This window comes from Peromyscus californicus, unplaced genomic scaffold (assembly GCF_007827085.1).
Source record: "Peromyscus californicus insignis strain IS unplaced genomic scaffold, ASM782708v3 Scaffold_13__1_contigs__length_99412109, whole genome shotgun sequence".
Lineage (NCBI taxonomy): Eukaryota > Metazoa > Chordata > Mammalia > Rodentia > Cricetidae > Peromyscus > Peromyscus californicus.
In genome coordinates this window covers 62,198,634-62,218,369 of record NW_026294424.1, presented here as the reverse complement: position 1 = coordinate 62,218,369, position 19,736 = coordinate 62,198,634, and the positions used below count along the sequence as shown (strand labels likewise).

The following is a 19,736-nucleotide window of genomic DNA, read 5'->3' as shown; positions in this document are numbered from 1 at the left end:
ATAAGTCTTATTTACACTTCAGTAGTTAATCCAGCTCAGATTTGCATGGTCTTTAAATTTCAGCTGTTGAAACCCCATTTTTCACTTTGAGACCAATAGCTTCAACCCTGACTTTCAAACATTAGACTCAACATACTTGTTAATAGGGTATTGCACTCTTAGTAGAATTTATAAAAGTAATGGAATAAAATTGATAGTTAAAACTAAATTAGTCACAAGGGCAGTTGATATTTACCAAGGCTTCTTTCAAAAAAGTCTTTCTAGCCAGGCGGTGGTGGCGCACGCCTTTAATCCCAGCACTCGGGAGGCAGAGCCAGGCGGATCTCTGTGAGTTCGAGGCCAGCCTGGACTACCAAGTGAGTTCCAGGAAAGGCACAAAGCTACACAGAGAAACCCTGTCTCGAAAAACCAAAAAAAAAAAAAAAAAAAAAAAAAAAAAAAAAAAAAAAAAAAAGTCTTTCTGAGAAATCTTACATCTACCAGTTCCTTGCGGTATTTTGTTTCATCCCATCTGCAGTTTTAACAGAAAATTTGATTTTTAAATGTTAGTAATTTTTTTTGTTCTCTTATGATAGATCAGTGTCAGCATTAAAACGAAGGAGACATCCAGGCTGTGGTATCTTGAGTAACACATATTTCACTAACATCCAAAAAGCACTTTCCAGCCATGAAAAATGTCCCCACAGTTCACCCAGACCTGCAACATTGGCACAATTTTGAAAAATGTCAGCAAGACTGAAAAAAAAAAATGTTATTTCAGCTACATTTAACTTTCAAAGTGTTGACTTGCCTTATTGTTTACTTCTTTGGGGGAGAAAAGTTATGAACTAAATCGTGTGTTTTTTATTTTAATATTTTTAAGAAATAACAAATTCTAAAGCCTTTTCATTTATCAATCAACCCATGAGCACTTCTTTTAGAAACTTGAATGTCATTAAACAGCCAGATTTCACAAACACTCTGATTCAACACTTGGATTCTCTGAAGACAGTTGCTTTGGGGGAGAGAAAACATGAATGAAAAATAAGATTTCTATTTGCATGCTCCAAATTCATCCACAAAGATAAAAAAGAAAAAAAGAAAGAACAGTGGTCGCAGGAGGATAGCTGATCAGAAAAAAAAGTAATTATAGAAAACTGAAAGCTCCTTAAAGAACTAGACTGACGTCCCCCACGAGCGGTCTGCAAGCTGCAAGCATAAAACGTGGTAAAATTCGTGAAGGAGGTCCTATCTGCACACTAAAGCGCTGTTCTAAAACCTTCCTGGGAGTTGTATCAAAGCACAGGTGGTTCATTCAAAACTCAGAGACCAAGTATTCACTTCTTTTGCAAGGGAAAATCAGCGAATTGTTTAGCAGAGTTGTCTTACAAATGGAGTCAGAGAAATCACACGAGGAATGATAAATATCCACACACGTGGATTTCTCCATGCTACTTCTTCTTTGGAGCTTTAGGAACATATAAGGACGTAAGACTAGATGAAGTACAGAGTAAGTTTTCCAGTGTGTTTGTTTATAAAGCTGTCTGTTCTGCTCAAATAATGATGATGGGGGCTAGAGAGATGGCTTAGCAGTCAGTTAAGAGCCCTTACTGTTCATGCAGAGGACTCAGGGTTCAGTTCCCAGAATCCATATGGAGGCTCCTAACTACCTGTAATTCTAGTTCCAGAGGAACTGATGCCCTAATCTAGCCTCCACTGGATCCCCACACATGGGATGGACATCAGCTCACACATGCAAACAGACGTGTACATCGAAAATAAAGAAATAAGTAAATCTTCAGGTTACCTTCACTGTCTCTTACACTCTGTATTAAAGATTCCCAGTAAAAGAAAAGTATCAGTGTGTACTGTATTTATGAAAAAAACACTTTTGTGCAACAATAAACCCTGAGTATAATTTGTATATTATATCATTCAGCTCTACATTTTATTTGTATTCATAGCATATAAATTTCAAGCACCAAGAAAAGTGGAAGACCTGCAATGTTGATCAATGTATTTCAGAATGAAGAAAGTAACAGAAGACATCATAAGCTGCTCAGTACATTATACACCTGGTACTGATTAAAGCTATTATGCAAAGGTTGAGACAGTTTATTTTTTTGTTTGTTTTATAATGTAAAGCTCTTTAAGTCTGTTCTTGAAATTTTCAATTCTGATCATTTTTATCCATCTCCTCCCTTTAGCATCTCAACCAGGTTTAGTATGTAAATTTCATTTTTCCTATACAAAGCATTAAGGGCAAGTTGGCAGACAACAATAATTTCATTGAGAAACAGTGAAAAACTCCATTGTATAATTGAGCTTGTGTTTGGAAAATTCTAAGTATTGTCAGAAAAATTCTCATGAGCCTTTGGTGCAGGGGAAGGATCGTCGAGGTCGCAGAAGAGGAGTCAGAGTGATTCTAAGAGCCAGATTAACAGGAAGTTTATTGTTTGTGATTGTGTCTTCTAGAAATGTCAGAGAAGCTTCACCCATGAAGTCTTATCTGCATGGTTGTCTAAACAAAACCCCAACGAGGGATGCAAATAGATATGCTAATATTGGGGGGTGGGAATTCTCAGGAGGCCTCAACCCTAGAAGAAGAACTATTGGCAAATGAAGAATTTGGAAATAGCAGGAAAAATCTTCCCAGGAAAAAGCACCCCCATTTAGTTATCTAATATCAAGTGGTCAACACTGAAATCATACATACAGTAACATTGTATTGACTGAGCAGATTATGTGTGTAGGAATAGAGATAGATAGATAGATAGATAGATAGATAGATAGATAGGTAGGTAGGTAGGTAGGTAGGTAGGTAGGTAGGTAGGTAGGTAGGTAGATAGGTAGATAGGTAGATAGATAGACCATGAATTGGGAGGGTACATGCTGTGGGATGTTCTGTATGTCAAGTGTGTTGCTGATTGGTCAATAAATAAATCACTGATTGGCCAGTGACTAGGCAGGAAGTATAGGGGACAAGCAGGAGAATAAAGCTGGGAAGTGGAAGCCTGAGTCAGAGACACTGCCAGCCGCCACAATGACAAACAGCATGTGAAGATGCCGGTAAGCCACGAGCCATGTGGCAAGGTATAGACTAATGGAAATGGATTAATTTAAGCTGTAAGAACAGTTAGCAAGAAGCCTGCCATGGCCATACAGTTTGTAACCAATATAAGTCTCTGTGTTTACTTGGTCGGGTCTGAGCAGCTGTGGGACTGGCAGGTGAGAGAGATTTGTCCTGACTGTGGGCCAGGCAGGAACACTCTAGCTAGAGGTACATAAAAGGGGTTTGAGAGAGAAAAGGAAAGAAAACATGAAGTTTTTATATTTTAATTTCAAATAAGAAAAGAAAAATAATTAAAAATAGAAAAACTCACATGTTTAATCCAAGTTGGAATTAGTCTCTCTGTGTAGAACATGAACGACTTTGTTGTACATGAAATGGAAGTTTGAGTGGGTCACTCCACTGTATTCTACACATGCACTTTTTACCTTGTATTATTCTTGCTGCATCTCACTCTATAAATAATTTATGTTGTTCTGAGGAAATTAATATATACCATCATCGGGAGAGATTTCAAATGTTCTGAAGTGAAAAGAACATGAGATTTGGCAAGTTCCTTATGCTCAGAAGGTTGTACATTTCATTCTTAGTTTCTTATTTTAGACTTTTCCTTGAGTCTAGTCCGTAAGGCCAAGAGTTCTCTAGCACTTTCCACTCACTTAAAAATGAGTCTCCAGAAGCACTCTCAGTACTGCAAGCCTATTCTGAAAGGATTCAAACTCACAGCATGTTTCCCAGGCCTCTTCTGATTACCATATTATCAAAGGGTAATTTTACATGGAATGAAGATGGATCAACACTGTATCCATGGGTGTCATTAATCCTGTTTTTTTCTGAGTCATTAAGCTCTGTTCAGGACAGAAGTGGACAGAATAAATGGGGGGTAGGGGGAAAGAGCCTGAAATTCCTCAACCTGACAACAGATCTAGCTGTTTGTGTATCTGGATCACATATCAAATAATTTACTTTGCCTTCATTTCTTTCTTTTCCTCTTTGTTAGGGGACTATTTGAACAAGCTAAAACAGAAGAAATTACAAGTTTACAGATATCAGTGTAGTCAGAGTCAGTCTTCCTGGGACTGCTATCTTTTCCTGTATTTTCCCCCTTTACCAGCTTTGGAGAATAATAAATGTAAAAGTGTCTAACAATGGAATGTTCATTCTGCAGATCTTAGTGAGGAAGACAGTCTGACTCAAGTGTTATGCTTATCAATGATAATACAAAGATTAAAATGCATTATTAAAACAAGCAAGGTAGTAAGTAGTCTCTTCAGAAGATGTCGAGAGTTTTTCTAATCAGTCAACATTCCCAGCACACAATGATTTAAATATAGCTACATAAATTATTCTATTTTATTTTAGATGTTTTGTAATGCTATTTCTAGACTCAGGAATAAGAGCTTCAATAATGGTCACATACAAAGCAATTTTACAATCAACTTTTCAAATCCAAATTGCCTCTGAATCACTCAGAAATACAATTGGAAAAACATAATAATTTATCACAAATAGAGCAAAATTGGTTGCATAAAGACAATTCTACTACAGTAAGAATGATAAAGTAGATTATATAACAATTTTTAATTTCCTACATAAATAAATATAACCTCTGACAAATACATAGTTTAATAAAGTTATTAATAAATATTTACTTAAATTATATTGCGCAGTCTCCATTGCTTTTGCTAGTAGATTAAGACAATGACTAAAGTCCCTCATGTAATAAATAACTAAAAATATATTGTAATCCTAAGTACCAATGTGGTGATACAGAGTGCTGGTGTTTAACTGTCATTCTTTCATAAGTTTTGAATTTTTGTGATACTCTTCCTTTCTAATATGTGTTTACTGATTTCTGTGGTGGTATTGTGTTCCCCAAAATATTGTCCACCCTAATAAACTTATCTGGGGTCAGAGAACAGAACAGCCACTAGATACAGAGGCTAGAAAATGGTGACACACACATCTTTAATCCTAGCATTCCAGAGGCAGAAATCTGTCCAGATCTCTGTGAGTTCAAGGCCACATTGGAAACAGCCAGGCATAGTGACACACACCTTTAATGCCAGAAAGTGAGCCTTTAATCCCAGGAAGTAAAAGCAGAAAGCAAAAAGGTATATAAGGTGTGAAAACCAGGAACTAAGCTGGTTAAGCTTTTACGCTTTGAGCAGCACAGTTCAGCTGAGATTCATTCTGGATGAGGACACAGGCTTCCAGTCTGAGGAAATAGGATCAGCTGAGGAATTGGCAAGGTGAGGTGGCTGTGGCTTGTTCTGCTTCTCTGATCTTCCAGCATTGACCCTATTACCTGGCTTCAGGTTTGATTTTATTAATAAGACATATTAAGATTCGTGCTACAGATTTCTTTCTCTCTGTCATAATCTTTTTAGCCATTCACCTTTCCTCCACCACTCTCCTCTATCTGGTTGATGCTACATTTGAGCCAAACTTAGATAGTTCTGTGTTGCTAGACTTGAAGACTAAAAAGCAGTGAGAAAATATTTATGTGGTGGTGGTGATGGTGGTGGTGTGTGTGTACAGAATACAATTCATGCAAACACAAAGTTCTGAAATAAATATTGTCAAAGGGGTACATTTTAATACTTTTTCTTTACTTTCCAAAGAAAATCTGCAATAATCATGTATTATTTAATATTCAGAAATAACTGGTTTTATGCACTAAAAATCATTTCTACTCTAGTGGAAAGTAGTGTTCAGGTATAAGCTTGCTACAATATTACTTTGATTTTTTTATTTAATCATTTGCATTCCCATCTTATTAGCAGGCACTACGTGTGTCTCATTTGAGGGTTCCTTCAAATACTTCTGTATTTCAAAATCCCGAAAGATCCTTGATCTAGTGCCTCACAGGTCTGTTAGTGAAATGATCCTCATACCTACTCAAGCTCCCGACTGAAGACACAGCCAGCCGGGTTGCCACTTCCTGCACAGGCATCACTTCTTGCACGCTTGTAGCTTCCAGTATTTTCACTTCCTGTTGTGCTGTACTTGCTACCCTCCCACAGTAAAGGAACAGAAGGAACAGAATCTGCACTTCCTTTAAGCTCACACTTAAGTTCCCAAATGCAGCTCTCTAAAACTTAATCCTGTGGCCACCAAATGCTGAGAGTGTTCTTATCAGTTGACTGCTGAGCTGAAAACCATTCCATCCAAAGCAAGAGCTCTTAAACTTTTGAGATTTTCTCAGATAACCCATAGGTAAAAGAAAGAAATTGTGGCTGAATTAAAGAAGGAAGGAAATTGATTGCGAGATGTTGGCTGATAGTTAATAGAGCTTTGATATAAATATAAAATAAAATATAAATTTGATTGAGAAGTTAATTGTCAACCACATACTTGAACATAAAAAGGCAAGTTGAGAAAGGTAATGGAGAGATACTCGCTTATACCTAGAGAAATACATCTAGAAATAAGAAAGGAATGATGATGATACTGTCTAGGGGTCAAGATTCAGTTTATTTTCTCTATCAGTTAAAGAATCAAAAGGCATGAAACATCTCAATCTCGACAGGTAACTGTGGTGTTCTATTGTGTACTCCAATATATTGTGAGCCCTAGTAAACTTATCTGGGGATCAGAGAACAGATCCAGCCACTAGATTAGACATAGAGGTCAAATAGTGGTGGCACACCTTTAATCCTGTCACTCCAGAGGCAGAGATCAGTCTGGATCTCTGTGAGTCAAGGCCACACTGGGAACAGCCAGGTATGGTGGCACACACCTTTAATCCCAGCACTTGAGATCTTATGTCTTTGCTTGGGAAAGACACACACCTTTGCTGTGGGATGGTCTGTATGTCAAGTGTGTTGCTGATTGTTCAATAAATAAATCACTGATTGGCCAGTGGCCAGGCAGGAAGTATAGGGGACAAGGAGGAGAATAAAGCTGGGAAGTGGAAGCCTGAGTCAGAGACACTGCCAGCCGCCACGATGACAAACAGCATGTGAAGATGCCAGTAAGCCACAAGCCACGTGGCAAGGTATAGATTTATAGAAATGGATTAATTTATGCTGTAAGAACAGTTAGCAAGAAGCCTGCCACAGCCATACAGTTTGTAACCAATATAAGTCTCTGTGTTTCCTTGGTTGGGTCTGAGCGGCTGTGGGACTGGCAGGTGAGAGAGATTTGTCCTGACTGTGGGCCAAGCAGGAAAACTCAAGCTACACGCCTTTGATCCCAGGAAGTGATAGCAGGAAGCAGAAAGATATATAAGTCATGAAGATCAGAAATTAGAGGCTTTTAGTGGCTGTTCAACTGAGACCCTCAGGGGTGAGGACTCAGAGGCCTTCAATCTGAGGAAACAAGATCAACTGAGGAGTGAGGAAGGTGAGATTGGCTATGGCTTGTTCTGCTTCTCCGATCTTTCAGTTTTCACCCCAATATCTAGCTCTGGGTTGTTTTATTAATAAGATCATTTAGCAATTCATCTTACAGGTAACAACAAGGAAATCTCAAACACTGCAGACAGAATCAGCAGTTGAAGAAAAGCATTCACTAGGGGTGAGGAAACACACACATGTAGCAGAGAAAAGAGCCCTCTGCAGAGCTGACAACCAATGTCTTCTTGAGGACCAGGGATTTTGAAGCCTCTGGAGAATTCTCCTCTCCTAATTTAGGATTGGTCAGTTTGAAGAGAGATGGGGTGGTTGATTGGCTGAGAACTGTGTGTGATAGTGTGGCAGGTCCTGATCTGGCCTTGACCTTCTTGAGCCAGTCCATCAGCAGGGACCTGCTGGTAGGAGACAAAAGCTAACAGGGGTTCTGTTTTGAGCTGTCAAGCTTTTGTCTCAAGCAAGAAGGGAAATTCACCACCTCTGTTACCTAGTTATGGCCCCTCTCCCAGTGGGAATCCTTACCGAGGAGTCTGTCTAACTTCTAGTCTACCAATATCTTATGGATAGCTGCTCTCACCTGTGAGTCGGCAGCAGGTCATTACTTTTCATCTGCATTTGTATTTTCTCCTCTTATTTCATGTCACATTTGCTCTCAGCTAGCATCTCAGTGAGTTGGGATTTCCTCGTGATCCCAAACCTGCTCCCGGGGACCTCAGCCCTGTGCCTGTCCTGTTACAGCACAGTAGTCTCTCATTACCCTTTATCTCTGGCTGTGTTCAAGACATCCTCCTTCCCACAATAGCACTATATTGTATTGACAAGTAGAATCCACCAGTCCGCCAAATGCTAACCTTTTGCCTTTGAGTCTGATGACAACAGAAGCTAAAAATGGGTCCGTGGTGGTTTCAACTCCTAGATCAATGGAGTCGTTGTTACTTTGGTCCCTGATGGGAGGACTTCAGTCAAATTGCTAAAGTCAAATTGCTAAGGCAGTTTTATCAATAGCTCACTGTACCAAGCAGGATCTATTTCCTCTTCAATCTCTTCATTCTCAGACTTAGGAAAAGGGTTTTTGCATAAATTTTTATGGAAAATACAGTGCCTTGGGCTTTTTTATAAAGATTTCTGCAGCTGGAAGTTTTCCTGTGTCCCGCCTGGTCTGCGGCTACTCAGACCCAAGTAAACACACAGAGGCTAATATTATTTTTTAAACTATGGCCATGGCAGGCTTCTTGCTATCTAGTTCTTATATCTTAAATTGACCCATTTCTATAAATCTATACTTTGCCACGTGGCTTGTGGCTTACCAGTACTTTTACATCTTGCTTCTCATGGCAGCGGCTGGCAGCATCTCCTCTGCTCTTTTCTCTTCCTGTCTGTTTGGATTTCCTGCCTGCCTCTAAACTGCTTTGCCATAGGCCAAATGGCTTTATTTATCAACCAGTCAGAGCAACATATATTCACAGCATACAGAAAAACATTCCCATCAGATTTTCTTTTCTCATCTCTCTCTCTCTCTCTCTCTCTCTCTCTCTCTCTCTCTCTCTCTCTCTCTCTCTGTGTGTGTGTGTGTGTGTGTGTGTGTGTGTGTGTGTGTGTGTGTGCATGTGTGTGTTAGCTTCCTGTGTGCAGGAACCCACAGAGGTAATAAATGGGTAGGTATCAGGTTCCCTGGAGCTGGAGCTATAGGCCATTCCAAAATGGGTAAAAAAACTTAATCTGATCCTACAGAAAAGTAACAAGCACTCTTAACTGCTGCGTCATTTCTCCAGACACCCCATCTTGCTTTTCTTTTTATTAAAGAGGACAATATGTTGGTAAGGACATACACTGCTCCTCAAATCTCAAGTTGTTGTTTCTAAGCTCTCACACTCGTTAAGTATATAATTATTTTCTTTATACAAATGAACATGGCATGACAAGAGTAGTTTGATTGCCAATGTTTTCATTGCCTTCATGATGAATGTGGGTTCCTCTGAGCTTTTCACCATCTGGACCAAAATGATCTTAAAATCTGTATGGAAAGTACTAAAATAAATACTTCCTATGTACTACTTTATCATTTCAGCAGCTCTATTTTGTATGTATTAGCATTACATCAGGTTTTATAACTAAGAAATGGAGGAAGATAAAGGACAGACAAGTTCCTTCAAGTCATGCAGCATGCAAATGGTGGAGCTAGCTGCAAAACTCAAGCCAGGTGTTTAGAATCCAGAGCCTGTTCTCTTAAATTCTATGATGCATGCCTATCACTGTAATCTTTGGATTTGAAGCAGCAGTGAATGCTTGCATCAGCCAGCCATGATGGCAAGCATTTTGCTTTCCTCTTACTTGGTTTTATAGCAGGTCTTCACATCTGTACTTTTGCTGTTAATATACTAGCTACTGTCACAGACAGTGCCTCGAGCTACATCAGCCAACAAGGCTCACATGTTTTGCTCCTTTGAGCATCCTATTTTTGGTAACTCTGCTACACATCTAAAAATCCATAATTTGACACAATTCGTATTCTAAATCTCTTCCACATGCTTTATCTCTTCAGCCACTTTGGAAAGAATAGCTGTATCACATGAGTCTTTGTATCCCTTACGATTCTTGGTGTGTTTCTTAATTGAGTGTCCATAGGGTTAAACTTGACCCCAAAAAGTCAGGAAATTTTCTCTAATTATCACCATTCAGATTACTGTATATGCACTCTATAAGTAAGTTGCAAACCCTTCCTCGAACCCTATTTGTATGGAGGAGAAATACAGATACCAGAACTACTTGCATATTTATAACAATTCAAGGAACCATAGTAACTACTGAAGAATATGAAGAGCACTTTTACCTTGGGGAGAAAAAAAGAGTTAAAATTCTCTTTTCAAGGAATAAAACAAAACCTAAAATCACCTCACTAGGAAGCAAAAATGCGACAGGAAATAGACTGACAGTTCTGTCTCCAGGTAAAATCTACAACAAACAGCAAACTCAAAACAAACCTGAGCTTCAGAGAAATCAGGTACCATGAGGTCCTCCAGGATGAACCTCTGAGACTGGGTAATATTTCTTCTAGGATCTCCGGGCTTCACATCTTTACTTAGCATATGCAAACCAACACAGGAAATAAGAGAATATACCACTGACAATGTAAAGACAGTTATTTTCTATTAGTCTTAACATTTCTCATCCAGGGCCATAAATTGATGCTGTATCAAAACAGCATTGTCTGGATTGTGTATGCAACATTTTGCTTTCTAACTAATCTGTGTGTGTGAGTTTTAGACATAAGGGAACAGTAAGTATACAGACTAAAAGGTGACAAGCTCAGAGCATGGAATGCTAAATGAAGCAGTGTGAGGAATCAATGTGGACCTTTTCTTTTCTAGGTACTGATTGGCACTGATATTAAATTCTAGTTTTTTCAGAATATCTTATATTCTTCTATGAAAGCTATATTCTTATTCTAACTCACCTTGTCACTAAATTATGCATTTTTTAATTTTCCAATGTATTCTGTCCTACGTTTAGTGAAAAAGTTTAGAAAGTGCTAAATAGATTTACAGCAAGTGTTGCCCTCACAATGCTCTTTCTTCTCCGACAGGGATAGTGTTTTAATAAATGGATACTTCACTACAGTTTAAACCACTTTCCCTCAGTGAGTTTATACAGTTTGCCAAATGATCTCCAAAGAGGCCAGGGCTCCCTAAAGAGAAAGATGCTTCCTGATAAGAATCCTTTGTGGTCACTTCCATCAAAATGGAAACCCAATGCAGCAGTATGAGCAATGAGACTATCTCTTTCTAAATGAGATGAGACATATCTGTAAGAGAATACTTGCAAAGGGAACCCTATTTTCCAACATAATTGGTCCTCCAATTAAACACTGCCTACATTAGATGGTGGCCTAAGCAATAACAGCTGCTTAGAGCCTGAAAGGTAGTAAGAAAAACAATGAAAAAAAAACCTTAAGCATTTTACCCACAATACCCCTGGTTACTGCTATGGTACAAGACTTAGCTCAAACCTTGTTAGCAAACTTCCACTTCCTGTATTTTCAAGACTTTCAGGCCCTCCCAAAGCCCTGGGTAATGCATTTCTTGTGATGCCTCCTGCCTCATGATTGTCTGCAACCTAGAGAACTACCCTTGTCTATTTGCCTGCTTCTACTACCTGAAGACAAATATATATATATATATATATATATATATATATATATATATATATATACCAAAAGTTTCTTTCTTCCCACATCTGGTGTTCTTATAATTGTGTTACATGTAATTGTGTAATTAAAAGCCACACTAATTTTAATTAAAGGAAAGATTCTAACTAAACATTGCACGGACTCATTAAGACGCAAGAACAATGAGAAAGGAAGCTGTCTCATCTATGAGAACTAGATTCAATGCGCTGAAAATTATTCTGTAAAGCTGGATATTAAGAAAAAGTTACTTTCCAGTTAATAATGAATAAGGAATCAAAATTTCAGGAGAAGTGGTGATAGCTAGTCTAGTCGTCAACTTGACTGTGTTTGGAATGAACTACAACCCGGAAATGGAGGGAACACTTGTGATCTGGATCTTGAGGCTGGAAGGCACAACTTTAATCTGAGCCACACCAGCAGGAAGCCGCTATAAGGGAGAAGGAAAAGGGTGTGTTCATTCTTCACCTGCTTGCCCTCGCCTTGTCAGCACATCCATCCCTTCACTGGCATTGGAGCCTATTTCTTCAGGATCCCAGCTTATACAGAAGACCAGCTGAAATGCCCAGCCTCGTGGGACTTAGCAGCTACTAGATTCTTGAACTTTCCATTCACAACTAGCCATTGTTGGATTGCAGCCTATAAGTCATTGCAATAAATAATCATTTATATATATGGACAGAGAGAGAGAGAGAGAGAGAGAGAGAGAGAGAGAGAGAGAGAGAGAGATTCAGTCGATAAGTTCTTTGACTCCAGAGAACCCTAACTAATATACAAATGGATTTAAAATTATGAAATAATATTACAAGGAGAATATTACAAGAGCATTGTGAGGGTAACACTTGCTGTAAATCTATTTGGCACTTTCTAAACTTTTTCACTAAACATAGGACAGAATACATTGGAAAATTTAAAAATGCATAATTTAGTGACAAGGTAAGTTAGAATAAGAATATAGCTTTTATAGAAGAATATAAGATATTCTGAAAAAACTAGAATTTAATATCAGTGCCAATCAGTACCTAGAAATTTGCCTAGCGCCTCACTCTTCTTTTATGAGTAAATCCAAATTGGTTTCTGTACCATGTGTTAAGTTCTGCTCATGAAAGACAAAACAAGATCAATGTTCCAAATATTTACGTAATTGATGCTAATAATTTATTTTTAGAAGGGCTTTTGGAAAAGAAAATAATTTTTAAATAAATATGCAGTAATGTGTATTAGAGCATTTTTGAAGATCCTTTCTTGAGTTTTTTTGTTTTGCTTTGCTTTTTAGCTTAATAGATGAAGTCTAGATTAGATCTCATTATCATATATCCTTTGATTGTAGCTGGAGAGCTTCTCTCCAGGTCCCACCAAGCCCCCGCAGTCCCACAACCCATGTAAAAAATAATCATTCTATCCACAACATTTGATGGTAACCAGTATTACCTGCCCTTTGAAATTAATAGTTACAGAGAATAATATGTGAAGTTTTAAGGGCATAGGAATTCAGAATACAATTTTATTTTTGTTGCAACTCTTTAGTTATGTAGATATTTGTGTTTAATAAATTGGTTGTTTGCCTGACTGATTTCCTACCTTATTCCAGAAAAATATACAGCTTACATGAACACTGAAGACACAAGAAATTAACTTTGATGTCAAGACTTATAAAAATTAACTTTCGGAAACAGTTTCAGAAGTGTACAATATTGATGGCCAGATGGAGAGCTCAGCAGTCTAAGCATTTGCTGTTCTTCCTAAGCTCAGTTCCCAGCACCTATGGCAGGGGGCTCTGAACTGCCTATAACTAACAGGAAATCCTCCTCTGACTTCTGAAGGTACTCACACACCCACCAGACACACACACACACACACACACACACACACACACACACACACACACACACACAATTAAATAAAATTACTGCATATTGTGAAGAATGCATAAAATACCTCCTAAAAGGACACATGCATGGAAGGCATAGACTAAATATTAGTTCATTTCTTTAGTCAATAAAAAATGATACACTTCTAATGCATGCTTTTTGTGTTAATACTGTAATTTATTTATGTCTCTGTATTGAGCTGTTCTACATATTCTACTTAATCCCACATATAAAAATGTGAGTTAAGCGCACGCCTTTAATCCCAGCACTCGGGAGGCAGAGCCAGGCGGATCTCTGTGAGTTCGAGGCCAGCCTGGGCTACCAAGTGAGTTCCAGGAGAGGCGCAAAGCTACACAGAGAAACCCTGTCTCGAAAAACCAAAAAAAAAAAAAAAAAAAAAAAAAAAAAAAAAAAAAAAAAAAAAAAAAATGTGAGTTAAACATAGTATATATGATAGTCTTTCATTTCTCTGTAATAAGGCTAAAGGGTGTTTTAATTGCCTAAACCAAGCTGCCTCAACAGCCTTACACAAGTTGTCTCAACAGCCTAATCAAGTTGTCTCAACATCCTTACACAAATCTCCTCGCACTGTTCTAATGCTCTATCTTGACTGTGCCTTAGGCAAAGGGAAAGGGATGCTGGTTGTAACTGCAGAAACTGAACCAGGGCTCAAAAAGGAAAAAAGAACAGAGAGAGGGGGTGAAAGAGACAAAGAGGAGAGACAGACACACAGACACACAGAGAGAAGAGTGAGGAAGAGAGAGGGGGCAGAAGGAGCTGAGGAAGACCTACTACTTGCTAAGATCTTAGAACTACTTAAGGCACTAAAACAGCAACAGAAAATATGTCCTGTCACACCAAACTCCTCCCTACCACTTGACAGCAAACATTAGCTCTTGGTTAAACATATCTTGTAATCTGTCTTAGCTCTGATCATATTTTATTTCATTATTCTCCCTCATCCCCTCACCGTGAGACTATGATTCTACAGATTACTTTACCTATTCTGTAACTTCAGGCAAATAGAGTCCTCTATGATAAACGTTGTGTACCTTTGTTTTGGGTTTAGTTCATTCAATAAAATGTTCTGGAGATTCATCCATATTTCTAGAAATAGTAGTTCTTACTTTGCCTTACTGGGTAGGTAGTGTGCACCTCTACTAATATATTACAAATTACTAATGAATCTTACTATCAATAGACATTCAAGATAATTGGATGTTAAATTATGTCTCTACTGGGGATGGAGAAATCAATCAGTAGTTAAAACCGCATCCTGCTCCTCCAGAAGACCTGAGTTTGGTTCCTAGTACCCATGTCAGAAAACTCACAACCACTTGTAACTCCAGCTCCAAGGAATCCAACATCCTCATCTGGCCTTTGCAGATACCTACATTCATCTACACCAGCATATACATGCATACAAATAATTGAAAAACAATAACAATAAATATTATAAAAATACAGCTCTTGTGAAACTCCTGAACAGTGTAGACAGGTTTTACTTCTTTTGAATAAACAATGGGTAAATCTTTGAAAATAGAATGAGAATATGCTTAGCTTTGCTAAAACCTGTCAAGTGTTTTCTTTAGGGAGTAGTATCAATAACATTTCCACTAGCCATGGAGCAGCTTTCCCTGTGCTCAGCATTCCTATCCATAGTCAACATGGAACTTCAGCTGCTCTGAGTACCACATTGCAATTTAAATGCTTATTACCCTGATGAATGATGTGATATATATTTTCCATGTGAATTTGATCATTCATATGTCTTCTTTGGTGAAATATCTATTGCAAAATTGTCTAGTACAATGTCATCAATGTCATTTTATTTTCTTTTATATATATATATAAAATTAAATATTATAATGCTGAATTAGTGAGCAGATTTGGGGACTCCCTTCTTTTTGGTAATGTTGATTTTTGGAAACTTTGCTTCCTTTCCGAACACTCTGGCTGCTGCTGTCCACAGCCTCTTTGTCTCCAACTCAGTAGAACTGCAATGCCTTTGTGAACTGTGCACAGCATAAGCCAGGAAACTCCCAGAGGAAACTCCAGATAAATGTGGGGTTCATTTGAAGGATTTGAAGACTTTCTTATTCCTTTCTGTTGTTAATTGCTCTCCAAGGTCTTGAACACATGTTTATGTGCCACAATTTGAGTGTGTATGTGGCATCAGCAGAAATCCAGGCACACTATAACCTGTCCCACTAACATGAGATGGTCATTGTCCACATAAAATGCCTAATCCTTCTTTCAACACAATTTTCTCTGACCTTAGGATGCACATAGATTGGTCCTTTGCCAGAAACACTGTCCTGTTGCTTTTTACTAACAAGTTTCCAATTGCCCATGTATTGGCAGTCCAATACATTCTCTCTGTTTCTGACTCATGCATGTAGGGCCTCCAGTTACACATTTCATAGAACACTCACTGCCTGGGTGTTACAGGGTCCATTTCCCTACGTTTGTGTCCTTTGTTCCTTCTTTCTTGTGTTACAAGCTTCATGAAAACAGAATTGCTTTCCCCCATGCCTGATGGACTAGAGACTGTCCCACAGGCATTTTTTTGCTCTTTTTTGATGATTGGATCATGGGTATTAGGGAGGTCCTGGTAGTTTGAATGAGAATGGTCCCCATAGGCCCAGTTAGTAGAACTGCTTGGGAAGAATTAGGAGGTGCTGGCTTATTGGAGAAGGTGTGTCACTGGGAATGGGCTTTGGAGTTTCAAAAGCCCATGCCAGGCCCAGTGTGTCTCTCTGCCTACAATTTGTGGATCAGACGTGAGCTCTCAGCTACTGCAACAACACCATGCCTGCCTGCCTGCCGCCATGCTCCCCATCATGACGGCCACGGACAAACACTCTGAAACTGTAAGCAAGCTCTAATTAAATACTTTCCGCTATAAGTTACCTTGTTTCCTCATAGCATTAGAACAGGAACTACGACAGGGGTGATTCCTTCAAGAGAATAGGTAGATACAGATAGAAGCAGAAAATAATTCCACAAAAATGCATTGTCATCTACTCTACTCATATTGTTTTGTTTCAAATATTCATGCTCTAAGCAATTATTCTGTCCAGCTCAAAAGACCCATGAGTAGCCCTAACTTTATGAGTGGCTTTCCATGACAGTGACACAAAGTGATACTTCAAAATAAATTCTTTTAAAAAATTTAAACACAAAGCCAGGTGGTGGTGGTGCATGCCTTTAATCCCAGCACATGGGAGGCAGAGCCAGGTGGATCTCTATGAGTTTGAGACTAGGCTGGTCTACAGAGCGAGATCCAAGACAGGCACCAAAACTACACAGAGAAACCCTGTCTCAAAAAAAAAAAAAATTAAACACAAAGTAACTTGAAATATCTTTTGACAATGTCTGTCTGTGCGTGTGTGTGTGTGTATGTGTGTCTGTCTGTCTGTCTGTGTCTGTGTGTGTGTGTGTCTGTGTGTGTCTGTGTGTGTTTATTCATTATGTGGGTGGGGTATATGAATGCCATGGGATGTATGCGACAGTGAGAGGACACCCTCCTTATCTGTCCTCATCATCCACCTTGGTTGAGTCAGAGTTTCTTGTTCAAGCATACATAAACAGGCTAGCTGGACTGCAAGATTCTAAGGATTCTCTTGCCTCTGCATCTTATCTCACTGTAGTGACCCAAGGATTACAGGTGGAACCACACACCTGTACGTGGCATCATGCAGGTTTGGGGTACCCAGACTCCAGTCACCATGCTGTGGAGCAAGTACTTTACTCTCTGGATCATCTCCCAACTGTCCTGGCAGATTTGATACCATCCTCCAAAAATCTATTTAATTATACACTGATCATATATAATTAAAGCCATCTGCTCTGGAACTATTACACAACTTAAAAGAAATTATGGCCTAAGAATACATGGTACATTATTCCCCACTGTTCAAAGCTGTATGCTTCCCTGAAGTTGAGGAATGCATGCAAATGCATTATACATCTAGAGAGTTCTCATAAACCATCCTAAACAAGAGAGCAACACTGCAACAGGCACTGAGATACGTTTTATTTCCTTTAAAAACCAGAAACATTTTGGTAGCCGGACTTTTGATATGTTAGAGTGATACTGAGTTTCCATAATTTCCACCAGAAACCAGCATCTAGCACAGGGCTTGGTCCATGGAAGTTGTTGAATAAATAAGTGTTTATTTAATAAAACAACAAAAATAACCATAACCAAAAATTAAAACAAATGTAGTTATAATATACAAACTTTATTTTTAATCCAAAAACATAACTTTCTTTAAAAAAAAAAAAAGCTTAGAAACCAAATTTTAGCCTTTGTTTAATAAAATGAGGCTTTCCCTGGGCAGAAAATCCAGTTATCCAGCACAGTTCTTACAGCGCTGAAGACCATTCTCGTTACAAGCTGTACACTTCAGGGCTTTGAAAGCGTCCGTAAAGCAATTTCGAAACACTGACATCTTGCTTCCATGGCACACGGAGCATGGAAGGAAGCCAAAGCCTCCACAGGAAGGACACTCATGTGGATGCTGTACTCTCTATATAGGATGATGAGAAACAGGAGAGAACAGAATATATGTTAGTGAAAGCAATTCAATCAGTATTGTGAGATGCTGTAAAACAACATTGGTATGAGATAGTTGTGGCTATGCACTTGACAGCATCAGCCATTAATATCCATGGGACCTAGGCGAAGGACAAGAGCAGAATTCTTTCACTGCCTTCCTTGATGGCCATCTACAGCAAGGCTTGGTTTATAAAGTCTAGGAAATTTTAGGCGAAGTGTGTTGGATGGCACATACTTTCAAGAGTTTCGTCATATGAAAACATTTTGCCAACTAAACATAACAAAAGATTATTGTTTTCATGAGAAGAAAATACTTCTAGCTTTCTCTTTTGAATCTCTTAACACTTTTCTGTCTTCTAGAATAATACATCCAATAAAGAATTTGAAAAATCAGAAAACTATGAGCTAAAGTTTAAAGGATCCACTATCAACCAAAGAGCCCTCATTACATTGCCAGATTGAATAATTCTTTAATCGTTACAAAGCACTTTTATTACATGCTATTTCTTCCCTCTACCCTTCCCCTCCACATAGAGACATCGTCTTCAAGAGAGACACAATGCAAGCATCATTATCTTCATTTGATAGTTAAAAAAACAGACACAGATATCTTGAGACATTTACGCACATCATAAACCTTTCTTAATAGCTGTCAGCCTTTCTACCTTTAGCAAAAATAAAGCATCTCAAATATAGAATAAATACAACCAGGCTCTGTGTGGAAGACAGTATTTAATAAAACATTCACACTCATTCCAATGTGCTTCTTTGCACATGTAAGCTTTCTCAGAATCCATTGCTGGAACTCACCATGCCCAGGGTGATTAGAAGCCAACACAGAATGAACACAAACAGAATTGATGCTAAGTTCCTGACTTGCAATACAGGAATTGGCAGCAATGTTTGAAAGCCTGGCTTTGTGCAAGGTTAGAAAATGTAGGCAACACACACACACACACACACACACACACACACACACACACACACACACACCTGCAAAATGACAAACTCAGACAAATGTATTTGACCCACACAGATACATACAGTTTTGCAATGGAGAGTCAAAATTACACATTAAAAACTCAGTTGAAAAAAACCTGAACTAACTGAATCTACTCACCAATTCTCTACTATATACAACTAAGAATCTAAAAAACAAATAAGTAAATGTAATTTTATCCTCATAAGTAATTTCAGAATGTAATTTGGAAAGTAAGCATCAGAATATAATCAACTGCATGTATACATCCTCAGATCTCTTTTCATGTATATATTTTCTCCAAGACCCACTTACTGCTACCCTTTAGTTTAGCTGCTATAGTAAGACACAAAACCTATGTAATGTCTCTTTTTTTTTCATTTTTAACAGCACAGAATTATTTTGATGGAAAGTAGGTGTTGCCAATCTCAATGACACAAATTGGAAACTGGAAATGTTATGAAGATTGAGGAGATTCAGGGATCTCCCAAACAGATAGATTGAATGAAAGTGGTAATTGGATGATTTTGTAATTGTTCTGTGCAAGAACTGATCCCTATAAAGAAGGTTGGACTTGATTTTTTTGTAATGTTAAAATGTCTTTGCAAAGACATTTCAGAAGGAAAGAATATTCTTTAAAAGATAAATATAAGGAAATTCTCAAATAATGACATCATTGAATTTCAGAAATAAAATGATCATGTCAATACATGCTTGACATCACTATAATTGTGA

General features: G+C 38.2%; 1 protein-coding gene across 1 annotated transcript in view; it reads right to left on the bottom strand.

Moving 5' to 3' along the window:
* Positions 1–17,794: 17,794 nt before the first annotated feature.
* Positions 17,795–19,736, bottom strand: part of Grxcr1 (glutaredoxin and cysteine rich domain containing 1) — a 114,529-nt gene continuing 112,587 nt past the window's right edge. Inside the window, exon 4 of the mRNA XM_052735907.1 lies at positions 17,795–17,993. Coding sequence (XP_052591867.1) covers positions 17,814–17,993 — 180 coding nt within the window. The 3' untranslated portion in view covers positions 17,795–17,813. The remainder of the gene's footprint in view (positions 17,994–19,736) is intronic.